This window comes from Oncorhynchus mykiss, chromosome 8 (assembly GCF_013265735.2).
Source record: "Oncorhynchus mykiss isolate Arlee chromosome 8, USDA_OmykA_1.1, whole genome shotgun sequence".
Classification (NCBI taxonomy): Eukaryota; Metazoa; Chordata; class Actinopteri; order Salmoniformes; family Salmonidae; genus Oncorhynchus; species Oncorhynchus mykiss.
The window spans coordinates 70968415-70981716 of NC_048572.1; the positions used below are offsets into that span (position 1 = coordinate 70968415).

At 39.2% G+C, this 13302-nt stretch overlaps 1 protein-coding gene across 3 annotated transcripts in view; it reads left to right on the plus strand.

Moving 5' to 3' along the window:
* LOC110530469 (gamma-1-syntrophin) overlaps positions 1-6900 on the plus strand; it is a 38911-nt gene extending 32011 nt beyond the window's left edge. Inside the window, exons 14-19 of one of the 3 annotated variants that reach the window (XM_036986099.1) lie at positions 860-976; positions 1888-1959; positions 2835-2987; positions 3353-3445; positions 4896-5006; positions 5187-6900. In XM_036986099.1, coding sequence (XP_036841994.1) covers positions 860-976; positions 1888-1959; positions 2835-2987; positions 3353-3445; positions 4896-5006; positions 5187-5372 — 732 coding nt within the window. In that variant the 3' untranslated portion in view covers positions 5373-6900. The remainder of the gene's footprint in view (positions 1-859; positions 977-1887; positions 1960-2834; positions 2988-3352; positions 3446-4895; positions 5007-5186) is intronic. The other 2 variants (XM_036986100.1, XM_036986101.1) reach the window with 2 other exon arrangements.
* The last annotated feature ends 6402 nt before the right edge of the window (positions 6901-13302 follow it).

Genomic DNA, 13302 nt, shown 5'->3' on the forward strand with positions numbered 1-13302 from the left:
TACTACTACTACTACTACTACTGCTACCACTACCACTACTACTACTACTACTACTACTACTACTACCACTACTACTACTACTACTACTACTACTACTACTACTACTACTAATACTGCAACTACTACTACTAATACTACTACTACTAATACTGCAACTGCTACTACTAGTGCTACTTTTCTGCTACTACTACTTTTCTGCTACTACTACTACTATTTATACCATAAAAGTGAATCCTTAACATTGTTAATAAATTATTATGACATAGTATTTTGTTCAATAGAAAATTCTCACACTATTATGTTGCATTCTTCTGTAGCACAGTTTACGGTTACAAAACAGACTTTGCCCAAAAGATGCTTCATCCTTTCGTCTCTACTCCACTCGACATGGCTTACTGTACTAGAATATGTTCTCTGAATGTCAATCCAACCAGGTTGAATAGTCCACAGAAAGGCCTGGTTGACTGGCAGTGCCAGTGGCAACTATTGCAGGGGGAGGCAGAATTTTTACACAATAAAGTCAAACCAGAATGAAATCATCAGGGAGAGAAGGCAACACGTTTTCTTGCTTCCCACTTCACCACCAATCCCTCCTTCAGCCTAGACATGGATAGTTAGTTAGCTGTTTTCACAATGAATCAATCTCCTGCCAAACATTTTCACTGTGGCTCATTGCAATCCTCCAGACTGAGAAAAGTGCAGAAAGACTTGATGCCTGCTGCCTTCCCCTTTCTGCCTCTCTCCTTTTCCATTTGATCCACTCCTTCTTCTTTCTTTCTCTCTTTTTTCTCTCTTTCTCTACCTCTCTTCCCTTTCCTTTTTCTCTCTCCTCTCTATCCCCCCTCTCTCTCCCTGACAGATTATCTACATGGGCTGGGTAGATGAGAAGGAGCAGGACTCCGGTCAGGACCGAATGTATTCACCAAAATTCCTCGCCTTAAAGGGTTCCTCACTCTTCAAGTTCTCAGCACCTCCTGTACGCTTTATACACCCTCTTTCCTTAAGTAGCAATGGTAACACTATTTTATAGCCTGGTTTAAGCTGGTATTTACCTGGCATTTAACTAAGAAACTACGTGGCAACAATGGATACATTCTGGCACTTACCTGCTAAATACCAGGCTGTAAAATAAACGGTTACCATATCAACTGATAAAACTAGTTTCTGAAAATATGTGTCCAAAAAATGATCAATGTTTCCAGGCAATAATGGAGTCCAACACACGTTCGCCACATTTTTTATGATCTATTAAACTATAAATGGACAGCGATTATAATTCCACACCTGATTGATGACCGTCTGTGTCCATTGCTTGCCATTTGATTCATTCTTATGAATATAATTATGTTATGCCAACCATATCAGTAATTGTGGATATAGGCACAACTCAGAATAGGTGTTATTAGGACAACTGTGTTGCTGGTATTAAACTGAACTGTAGAACAAGGGGCTATTTTTAGTTTGAAAGACTTCCTCAACTGCATGTGTCTGTGGCTAAAATCCGAATGAAATGGTTATGTTGGAGACTTTACACTGCACGTTTGGTTTACGCTTGTCACTAGCTTTAAACATATCCTTTTGATGTTGGGATAGATGGGATATAACTAGCGTTATAGTTTGAACACGTGAACACAGTGTGTGCAGGAATTGGAATATAAAAGATTCAAGTTAAAGCAACTGAAACAGACCACTGTAATTATACTTCAAAAAGATTTCAAAGGGATCCATCTGAATAAAATAAAAAACTCATGATGCATAGTGGAGAATGTTCCGTTTTTTGGACTCTAGAGTGGAAGCAGGGTTTCATTACCCTGTGTGTGTAGTTTATTAATAAAATATGACGTGCAAGGTGTATTTATAAGGTGTATTTCATGTGGAATTTTGCAGGTGACTACATGGGACTGGACCAGGGCAGAGAAAAGCTACACCGTGTACGAGATCATGTGTAAAGTTTTGAAGGTAAGGCAACAACTTTTACGACGGAGATATGAGTAAAATGTTTAGGAAGTGCTGAGTAACAAATCTCCGGGTCTGTGTTTGAAAGACGACACATTAAAAAGAGAATATATATGTGCTATGTGTCTTTGCAAGGCTGGAGTTATTTTCTTGCAAAACTCACAACACTACTATTGGAAGCGGTTAGACTTTCTGAAACTCTGGCTGGTATTTAATCAAACAAAGCTCATTGAACTTTTCTGCAATGCACTTTCACAAGTGTGTTTACTATGCACAGCAGTGTGTCTCAGGTGGGTGGAAGGAGTTGACATTTGATTTAGAAATCCTCACAGCAGCGACTGCAGCTCCACCTCTTAATTTCTCACTCAGCCAGGTTCATTGTCACATACTGACTGATCTGGTCAATCGACCTACATCATGCACAGAACTGGTGATTCCTGTAGTAAATGTCAACTATTCCCTTCCTATCATAACACACTGCATTACACATCCAAAACAGCATTTCTGAACATGTGAAACAGCTTTTCTGAAGAAGCACAATGCATGTTGATAAAATTCCAGCCAATGTCTGTCACATCCCCACCGTGTATATCCAAGTTTCCTATCTGTTTACAGTACAGTATGAGTCTCTCATTGTCCCTTGCGCGCATTATCAGCATGACAGCAAGACCTGGGTTCAAATAATATGTGAAACATTTCAAAAACGTAAGCTGTGCTTGCCAGGGCCAATGAAACCAATTTGAATAGTACAAAAGTGCAAACCCTTCCCATCTGGCATACCAGGCAGGTTCAATAAATCCATTCAAAGCATTTGAAAGAAAACAAATACAATTTGAATCCAGGTGCGATGGCAGGTATGACTAACGTGGTTCTCTCAGGACAGTGACCTCTTGGACAAGCGGAAGCACTGCTTCAGCATCCAGACGGAGTGTGGAGAGGACATGTTCTACAGCGTAGAGCTGGATTGTGAGCTGCTCATCTGGGAGAAGGCCTTTCAGATGGCTACTTTCCTGGAGGTGGAGAGAATACAGGTACACAGTATATAAGAGGCAGCACTTTTTCCTAAACCAATTTCGTGGCGGGATACAATGGTCTCAGTCCAACATCCAGGCTCTCTGTCATCAAAATTGTCACTTGAAACAAATCAAACTATTTTAGGTGGGTTGGGAGTGGGGCAGAGCTAGGCGGAAGGGAACATCCTGCCTATAAAATGGTAGGCGAAACACTGAAAAGTAGTTAAGAGAAGCCGTGACATACTGTACCATACAGGCCAAGCCTAGTCATCCTCTCACAACGGATTTATGTTCAGTTGACATGTTTCACCTGTGGAAGGTTATGCTGTCTATTAAATATGCATCTTGTAACTATAACATCATGCACCGTTGCCTCTCCGCAGTGTAAAACATATGCTTGCATCATGGAGAGCCACCTGATGGGGCTGACCATAGACTTCAGCATGGGCTTTGTCTGCTTCGATGCTGCTTCAAAAGTACGTTACATTACCGGTACATCAACATTCATTTGTCCAGAAGTCATACATGTAGATGAAGGATACATAGACATGAACACTGAGTTTCTCTAGCGTTACTTTAAAAGTAGAAGTAACCATGACACCATTACCTCCCGAGTGGCACAGCGGTCTAAGGCACTGCATCTCTATGCCAGAGGCGTCACTACAGACCCTGGTTCGATCCCGGGATGTATCACAACCAGCTGTGATCGGGAGTCCCATAGGGCGGTGCACAATTGGCCCAGCATCGTCCGGGTTAGGGGAGGGTTTGGCCGGGGTAGGCCGTCATTGTAAATAAGAATTTGTTCTTAACTCAATTGCCTAGTAAAATAAAGGTAAAATAAAAAAATAAATGTTTTTAAAAATATAAACAATTATTTCACCTTTATTTAACCAGGTAGGCCAGTTGAGAACAAGTTCTCATTTACAACTGCGACCTGGTCAAGATAAAGCAAAGCAGTGTGACAAAAACAACAACACAGAGTTACACATAAACAAACGTACAGTCAATAGCACAATAGAAAAAAAATCTATGTACAGTGTGTGCAGATGTAGAAATGTTTTACCATTCAAATCTACTCTGTGGTGTTCCTAACTTATTCTGCACCGTGTGCATTTTGATAGACTGAGCACATTTGCTTTGATGGCTGGTCCCCTCCAGCCCAAATCCCTTACATTCTGCCTGCAGTTGGCTTTGGCCTTTTGCCAAGTCTGAGTGCCACAATAACTATTCCACTAGAACACATAATGTGGATGAACAGGACGCATCGACAGCTATATTGTTCCCTGTGTTTCTTGGCCTAATTCCTACACAGCAAAGCAAGTGGTTTTTCTCTCCCCAGAAAGTCTCACAGCAGCCTAGCCAACTGCTGACAGGCAGAGTATTGTTTACCAAAACAAGCATGAAAGTACAATTCATATTTAAACTGCAATTGTAAAACAATACACATGGTGGGGAATGTTTAATAATTCAATCAGATAGAAAACCGGCCTTGTCTTATGCACTCAGTGTTCAGATCTGTGTGAAGCCCCTAGGGGAAAAAGTGTTGCTTACGATTGTAGGTTGTGTACATGGATGTCTTGTTTTGTATGGAATGTGTACTATGTACATTCATTTTATATTGCCAAAGCTTTTACATATGCAAATTCGAGGGCAAATAAAGTTACATTCTATTTATGACCAAGTCAGACTCGTAGATTAAAATCAGCATTAACAACAGGACATTGACGCTCATCATCCAAGGTTATGAACTTGCACCGTCTGGTACATTTGCAAATAATTAGGAAAAAAAACATGATGGGAATAATTTTGTTGTGGAAGATCAGAATAAGATAATAATAATTAGAATGAAAGATAAGATAACAACGAGAAAGAAAAGGTAATGTTCTTTATAAACCACCTTCAACTGTATTTACTTCCTCTATACAGGCGGTGCTGTGGAGATACAAATTCTCCCAACTGAAAGGATCGTCTGATGATGGGAAGAGCAAGATCAAATTTCTGTTCCAAAATCAGGACAATAAAGCAATTGAAGCCAAGGTAACAAACATATGCTGTATCTCTGATTTAAATTAAATTAGCCAATAGTTGTATATTTTCTGCTTTCTTTGGCCATTATCAGCCGATACCAATTAAAACTGATAAATCATGCATAAGAAATGTTTAATTAATTATTATCCCAAAACATGAATAAGTTAGTGTCTATCTTTTGTTCCACAGGAGCTGGAATTTTCGAACCTCTTTGCCGTGCTCCATTGTATCCATGCATTCTTTGCTGCCAAAGTTGCTTGCCTGGATCCGATGTTTGTGGAGAGTCAAGGTGCTGCGACTACCGCTGGGGGGGTTTCCACGCTCACCAGTGTCTCCTGTAATACACAGACATCCAGAATCAAATACTCCATCTGACAGAGCCTGCTCAGCCCCTCTCCTTATCCCTCTCTCCCAAGTCCCCCCTCTCCCCTAAGACACTGCACTTTTACTACATCATGGCCTAGAGAGACAGAGGAGAGACCACAAACGAGTGTGTTATACTGTATCCAAAGCCGTCTAATAAACAAGGACATGTGAATCCAACATTTGAAGTATTATTGACAGAACTCTTTTTTTTTCCTTCCGAAAGACACATTTGATATTTCATCAGAGAAAAGGAAGCTAGCTGTGTGAACTTTTTGACCAGTACATTGTACTGTACTTCGAAGAACATTGTAACACGAAGGAGTGAGTGCAGAACCAATGGACGTAGAATGGATGGATGGATGATTATAAACATTCTGAATTCAGCTATTTGTCTTTGGTCAGATCCCCAGGCACCTTTCACAATGATTCATACGTGTTGTTGACACTGTTGTTAAACATAACATGATCGTGTTGCCAAGGCGACAAAGCAGACAAACTGTTTTCTACAATATTCAATCCGCTTCTTGAAGGTTTAAGTAGATTTTTGAAAAGGTACAGTATAAGGATGGTGACTATAAACAAATTGTTTTCTTCTTTTCGACCAAAGAAGATTTAAAGAAGACTTCATTTGATTTCTGATGATTATAGCAATTATAAAGATGGTCAGTTGGTATTGCCATAATTTATCATTGGAAATGTAAATTAGCCACACAAAAAAACATGTCCCCCTCTCTCTTTTCATGCATATTGATTTCTTAATGACCATGAGTAATGATTAGATTAATAAATATGGATTAGATGGCATCATGGCAGTGTAAACTGCAATGTTACATAGTTAAATAGTTTTCACCCTTGTGTGGTTGTATAATGAAGTTGAAAGCACTTCATATTCTCTAACCTATGTGTTTTGATTTATCTGAAAACATCTTTTAGTTCAACGAAGAAACACTGAAATAAGTGTGTATTATGGATTATACACAAATATGAAATTAATCAACCTCAAGGCACCTTTGAATTGTTTTGTTGTTGCCCATGACGTGGTTATAGTCCAACTATAAATATAAATCACATCATGTCAAATTGTATACGATTTCCTTTCAACACGACGGGGTCATATAGAGAGGGAATGACTCAGGTTAGATGTACGTGAGCATAGCTTGCTTTTTTTATTGATGTTGAGGAGAGGACCGGGATGAGTGCTGCTATGATGAGTCTGTCAGAGAGGCAATCGAGAGGTGTTTTTAATCAAGGCATTCTGCAAACAGTAATCCTTCACACACCCAACCTGGACTGGACCCGGATTATTAAGAACGGATTTCACAAAGTGAATCATTGACAATTATTTTGACGAAGTGCTACAGCCAACATAGTCAGTCAGATTCAGAACATGTGGTTGTGTGAAAATGTCTACACCTGGTCCTGCACTCACTGGAAGATATTGCTCTAAATACAATTCACTGAAATGAATGAAACTCTTTCTGTAATTACATTTTTTTCTGCTAATCTTGATGATGTAAATAAAGGTTGACATCCAAATGAACAAAAGGGGAATAATGAATATGGGTGTTTACTTGAGGGATTACTTAAAATAATTAGGACATTCATTAATTTGATGCATTCCACAGATAATACATAGTTGATAACCTCATGCTCTCTTTACCAAGTTCAATGACGATGAACAATATTGACCCATGATTAAAAAGATGCTCTCTGTTATGTCAGTGTAAAAATGATGACCATAAGTACCACATTGCAAGCAGATTCTAATATGTCCCAAAGCGCTTAGAAAAGCCTCTTTAAACTGTGTCCATCCACTCTAAAGTCAAAATCGATTTGAAAATATTGTAGTCTGACAACTAATCCAAAAACATATTTTGAAAGGCTTCGACTCAGAGTGCTGTATGATGTCATGTGCTTGACCACCATTCCCTTCAGTTTCACTAAGTATAAGGCTTCAGAGGACAAAATGAAATGGGGGTGAGGAAGAGCATAACAAGTTGGTTATCTGACATAAGTGTAGAAAGGGAAAGTGGTGCTGTAGATTCTATGCAAAGAAAGTTGAAGAGGCACTGTGTTGTGCTTTACATATAGCCTAGATCTCTTTCACACTCTTGGCTTGGAACACTACAAAACAAGAGATTGATGTGGTGGATTTTATTTTTTGGCAAATGATAGCTGTTTTATTAACAAATATATAGTGTACTACTTAATAAATACAATGTTTTATAACATGGGGCTGATTTGAGATAATAGATACATTGTTTGACAGTAAAGTCAGAGATGGTGGCAAATCATATTTTTTTTCAAACTTGTCAATAATGTATTTTATATCACCACTGAATGAGCCAATGTTACTTTAAAAAACAACAACATTATTCACTATTTTTAGGTTACAGTCAGGGCTGGGCTAGTGCTTGGTTAAGGTTGTTGCTATGCTTATTTTCTACAGAAAGAAATGAGATTAGAAAGGTTAAACCACGACTCACTGAGTCTTGGCCAAGTGGAATAATTAAAAAGACTTGGGTGAGAAAAGCTGTGGGACTCTACGGCAGTGGGAATGCATTAATGATTCAAACAGAGGCAACGTGAAGACTGTGACCTTTACTTTGTGTGTGCTGAAACATGTACATAGTGAACAACAGACACAATTTCAAAAATGTACTACCAGCGTACTTTCAAATATCAACATGAGCCTGATAAGAAAAAAACTGAACAATAGTTTCACCTCTGTACAAATTAATTCAAGGCAAGACCATACATTGGATTGGAATTGTGTCTTTACTGTGGGGACCATTTGGGAAAGCAAACAGAATTGTGTCTTTACTGTGGGGACCATTTGGGGAATCAAACAGAATTGTGTCTTTACTGTGGGGACCATTTGGGGAATCAAACAGAATTGTGTCTTTACTGTGGGGACCATTTGAGGAACCAAACAATCCTATCAAGTATTAACGTACATATGATAATACATCACATCTGGTGCATGGGGTGACCCAAAATCTCAAGGACTAGGTCTCATAAATTATGTTCAACACATTTACTTTGCAGTTTTACCCATAGTAAATGTCATTTCAACACAGTTTCATGTGTGTACATAATTGAGCATTTGCATTTTTCAGAGATAAGATGACTATCAAAATTACAGTTGCTTTTGAGCCATAAGGCCCTGCTACGTATACAGCATGTGCTAGTTAGTCAATTCTGTGTTAATGCTTACAATTCAAAAAGGTACACAGTATCACGTCTTCATAAAAATACAATAACCAATGTAGAAATCAACCAACTCAATTTCAAACCCAAATATTAAACACTACACCAGAAGGAGATGGAAGGCATGTTGAGCCATAGAACTAACACCAGTGGAGTTTGGACCTAGCCTACATACAAGCACATTCCGCAGTGCCTTGTGACAGCAAGAGGGCACTACAACAACAAACAAATCAAACCCAATCCAAATGATTTTACATACAGTATCAACATAACCATCTACTTTACTGTTGTCATGTTAATAGAAAATAGAACCTCAATAATATATCAACGCCTATAATTTCTATGCTTTCAAAGCAAGATCAATCATCAGTTTCCAAGTATGTGATAAAACTGAAACATATCAACACAAATGTAACATCTACCAATGAACATGGGCATGCTATTCTTTTTCAAGCATTAATGGAATGTACTGTAAAAGCACTGCATCATTCTTAGAAGTCACTATGGTCAGAATCAGGGCCGGTTAGAGCCCCCGGAAGCTAGGGGTCTCAACTTACTATTGAGAATAAGAACAGTAGAATACACCAAGTGCAATTTAGAAATTTGAAAATGTGCATTTTGAAATATGCATCAGCAGTTTCTCTTATGTCAGTCACTCAATTAGCCATGTCAGCTAACAATTTTTGATTGGTAATTAGTCTAGCCAGCTATCTAAACTTGTAGTAATCATGGCCAAATAATTGTTTTCTCCCCCCCCCATGGCAGAATGTGTAGAATTGCCAAAAACTTGCTTTAAAAAAACTGAAACATTTCCTCTATACCCCATGGAAGAATTTGTAGAATTGCAAGAAATTAACATTAAAACTATACATTTTCTCTCCACCATCAAGAGGGGGATCACTAAAATGGTTTGCCGCGAGCTGGGGGGCCCTCCAACCAAATCTCGCTTAGGGCCCACAAAAGGCTAGTCAGAATGTCCCCATTTACTTTGCCATAAAACCAGAGTCACTTGACAGTGAGCGGATAATGTGATGGGGTGAATTGGCACTTTAAAAGCTATCACTTAAAAAGGGAGTTTCACAAGAAAATTCTAACTGATACATGTACAGCTACATGACTCGTATATAATGTGTCTCGTACATTGCTCTAGTCCAAAATAAAAAAATACATACAGAAAAAGTCTAAAGTTTGGACACACCTACTCATTCAAGGGTTTTTCTACATTTTTCTACATTGTAGAATAGTGAATACATTGAAACTATGAAATAACACATATGGAATCATGTAGTAACTAAAAGTGTTAAGCAAATCAAAAGATATTTGAGATTCTTCAAAGTAGCCACCCTTTGACTTGTTGACAGCTCTGCACACTCTTGACATTCTCTCAACCAGCTTCATGAGGAATGCTTTTCCAACAGCCTTGAAGGAGTTCCCACATATGCTGAGCACCTGTTGGCTGCTTTTCCTTCAGTCTGGGGTCCAACTCATCCCAAACCATCTCAAATGGGTTGAGGTTGGGTGATTGTGGAGGCCAGGTCATCTGATTCAGCACTCTCTTTCTTGGTCAAATAGCCTTTACACAGTCTGGAGGTGTGTTTTAGGTCATTGTCCTGTTGAAAAACAAATTATAGTCCCACTAAGCACAAACCAGATGGGATGGTATATCGCTGCAGAATGCTGTGGTAGCCATGCTGGTTAAGTGTGCCTTAAATTCTAAATAAATTAGTGTCACCAGCAAAACAACCCCAAAACCATCCCACCTCCTCCTCCCTGCTTCACGGTGGAAACCACACAAGCGGAGATCATCCGTTCACCTACTCTGTGTTTCACAAAGACAGCATTTGGAACCAAAAATCTCAAATTTGGACTCATCAGAACAAAGGACAGATTTCCACCGGTCTAATGTCCATTGCTCATGTTTCTTGGTCCAAGCAAGTCTCTTCTTCTTATTGATGTCCTTTAGTAGTGGTTTCTTTGCAGCAATTTGACCATGAAGGCCTGATTCACACAGTCTCCTCTGAACAGTTGATGCTGAGATGTGTCTGTTACTTGAACTCTGAGAAGCATTTATTTGGGCTGCAATTTCTACGGCTGGTAGCTCTAATGAACTTATCCTCTGCAGCTAGAGGTAACTCTGGGTTTTCCTTTCCTGTGGCGGTCTTCATGAGTGCCAGTTTCATCATACCGTTTGATGGATTTTGCGACTGCACTTGAAGAAACTTTCAAAGTTCTTGAAATGTTCCAGATTAAGACATGAAGGTCAGTCAAAGTAATGATGGGAATGTCGTTTCTCTTTGCTTATTTAAGTGGTTCTTGCCATAATATGGACTTGGTCTTTTACCAAATAGGGCTCTTATATATAGGTAGTATCTTCTGTATACTACCCCTACCTTGTCACAAGACAACTGTTTGGCTCAAACGCATTAAGAAGGAACGAAATTCCACAAATTAACTTTTAACAAGGAACACCTGTTAAATGAAATGCATTCCAGGTGACTACCTCATGAGCAAAGCTGTCATCAAGGCAAAGGGTGGCTACTTTGAAGAATCTAAAATATTAAATATATTTTGATTTGTTTAACACTTTCTTGGTTACTATGTGATTCCATATTATTTATTTCATAGTTTTGATGTCTTCACTATTATTCTACAATGTAGAAGATAGTACAAATAAAAACCCTGGATTGAGTAGGTGTGTCCAAACTTTAACTGGTACTGTACATCAAACCCAGGATGGCAGGTCTATTTTCATGATTTAGGATTTAACAGAATAAGGTGCTTGTTATTGTGGATACTGCCACAGTCCAGAAATAGAAGGATCCCAACATCTCCCATTATAGTGACTTTGCTGCTACAAATTGAAAAAGCGGTACTATGCAATGTATTGTGAGTTTTTGTGTCATGACCCGCCTCGGGCCATTTGTTGTGGTTTAAAAACACAGTACATATTTTCATACCAGAAAGTAATAGTACATTTATGTTGTGTTTACCAAAGCTGACAAACATTATCTTTCAGAGAAGCCATAAAACTTACTAATCACTGCACATCAGTGGAGGCCAGTGAAGGGAGGACAGTTCATGGTAATGACTGGAATTAAATGATATCAAATACATGGAGACCATGTAATACATGTGTTATTGTTCTTACCATCAAGGACCACTTTGGAAACAAGCGTTTTAATTAATACTTTCAAGTGATATCCTCTGGGTCCACATTGTGCATTTTGTTGTATGTGTCTGTTACCCAAAATAAATTAAATTCAGTGTTAGATACTGCTCCATTCCAAACATTACTATGAGCCTGTCCTCCTGTTAGATACTGCTCCATTCCAAACATTACTATGAGCATGTTCTCCTGTTAGTTACTGCTCCATTCCAAACATTACTATGAGCCTGTCCTCCTGTTAGATACTGCTCCATTCCAAACATTACTATGAGCCTGTTCTCCTGTTAGATACTGCTCCATTCCAAACATTACTATGAGCCTGTTCTCCTGTTAGATACTGCTCCATTCCAAACATTACTATGAGCCTGTCCTCCTGTTAGATACTGCTCCATTCCAAACATTACTATGAGCCTGTCCTCCTGTTAGATACTGCTCCATTCCAAACATTACTATGAGCCTGTTCTCCTGTTAGTTACTGCTCCATTCCAAACATTACTATGAGCCTGTCCTCCTGTTAGATACTGCTCCATTCCAAACATTACTATGAGCCTGTCCTCCTGTTAGATACTGCTCCATTCCAAACATTACTATGAGCCTGTCCTCCTGTTAGATACTGCTCCATTCCAAACATTACTATGAGCATGTTCTCCTGTTAGTTACTGCTCCATTCCAAACATTACTATGAGCCTGTCCTCCTGTTAGATACTGCTCCATTCCAAACATTACTATGAGCCTGTTCTCCTGTTAGATACTGCTCCATTCCAAACATTACTATGAGCCTGTTCTCCTGTTAGATACTGCTCCATTCCAAACATTACTATGAGCCTGTCCTCCTGTTAGATACTGCTCCATTCCAAACATTACTATGAGCCTGTCCTCCTGTTAGATACTGCTCCATTCCAAACATTACTATGAGCCTGTCCTCCTGTTAGATACTGCTCCATTCCAAACATTACTATGAGCCTGTTCTCCTGTTAGTTACTGCTCCATTCCAAACATTACTATGAGCCTGTCCTCCTGTTAGATACTGCTCCATTCCAAACATTACTATGAGCCTGTTCTCCTGTTAGATACTGCTCCATTCCAAACATTACTATGAGCCTGTTCTCCTGTTAGATACTGCTCCATTCCAAACATTACTATGAGCCTGTCCTCCTGTTAGATACTGCTCCATTCCAAACATTACTATGAGCCTGTCCTCCTGTTAGATACTGCTCCATTCCAAACATTACTATGAGCCTGTTCTCCTGTTAGATACTGCTCCATTCCAAACATTACTATGAGCCTGTCCTCCTGTTAGATACTGCTCCATTCCAAACATTACTATGAGCCTGTCCTCCTGTTAGATACTGCTCCATTCCAAACATTACTATGAGCCTGTCCTCCTGTTAGATACTGCTCCATTCCAAACATTACTATGAGCCTGTCCTCCTGTTAGATACTGCTCCATTCCAAACATTACTATGAGCCTGTCCTCCTGTTAGATACTGCTCCATTCCAAACATTACTATGAGCCTGTCCTCCTGTTAGATACTGCTCCATTCCAAACATTACAATGAGCCT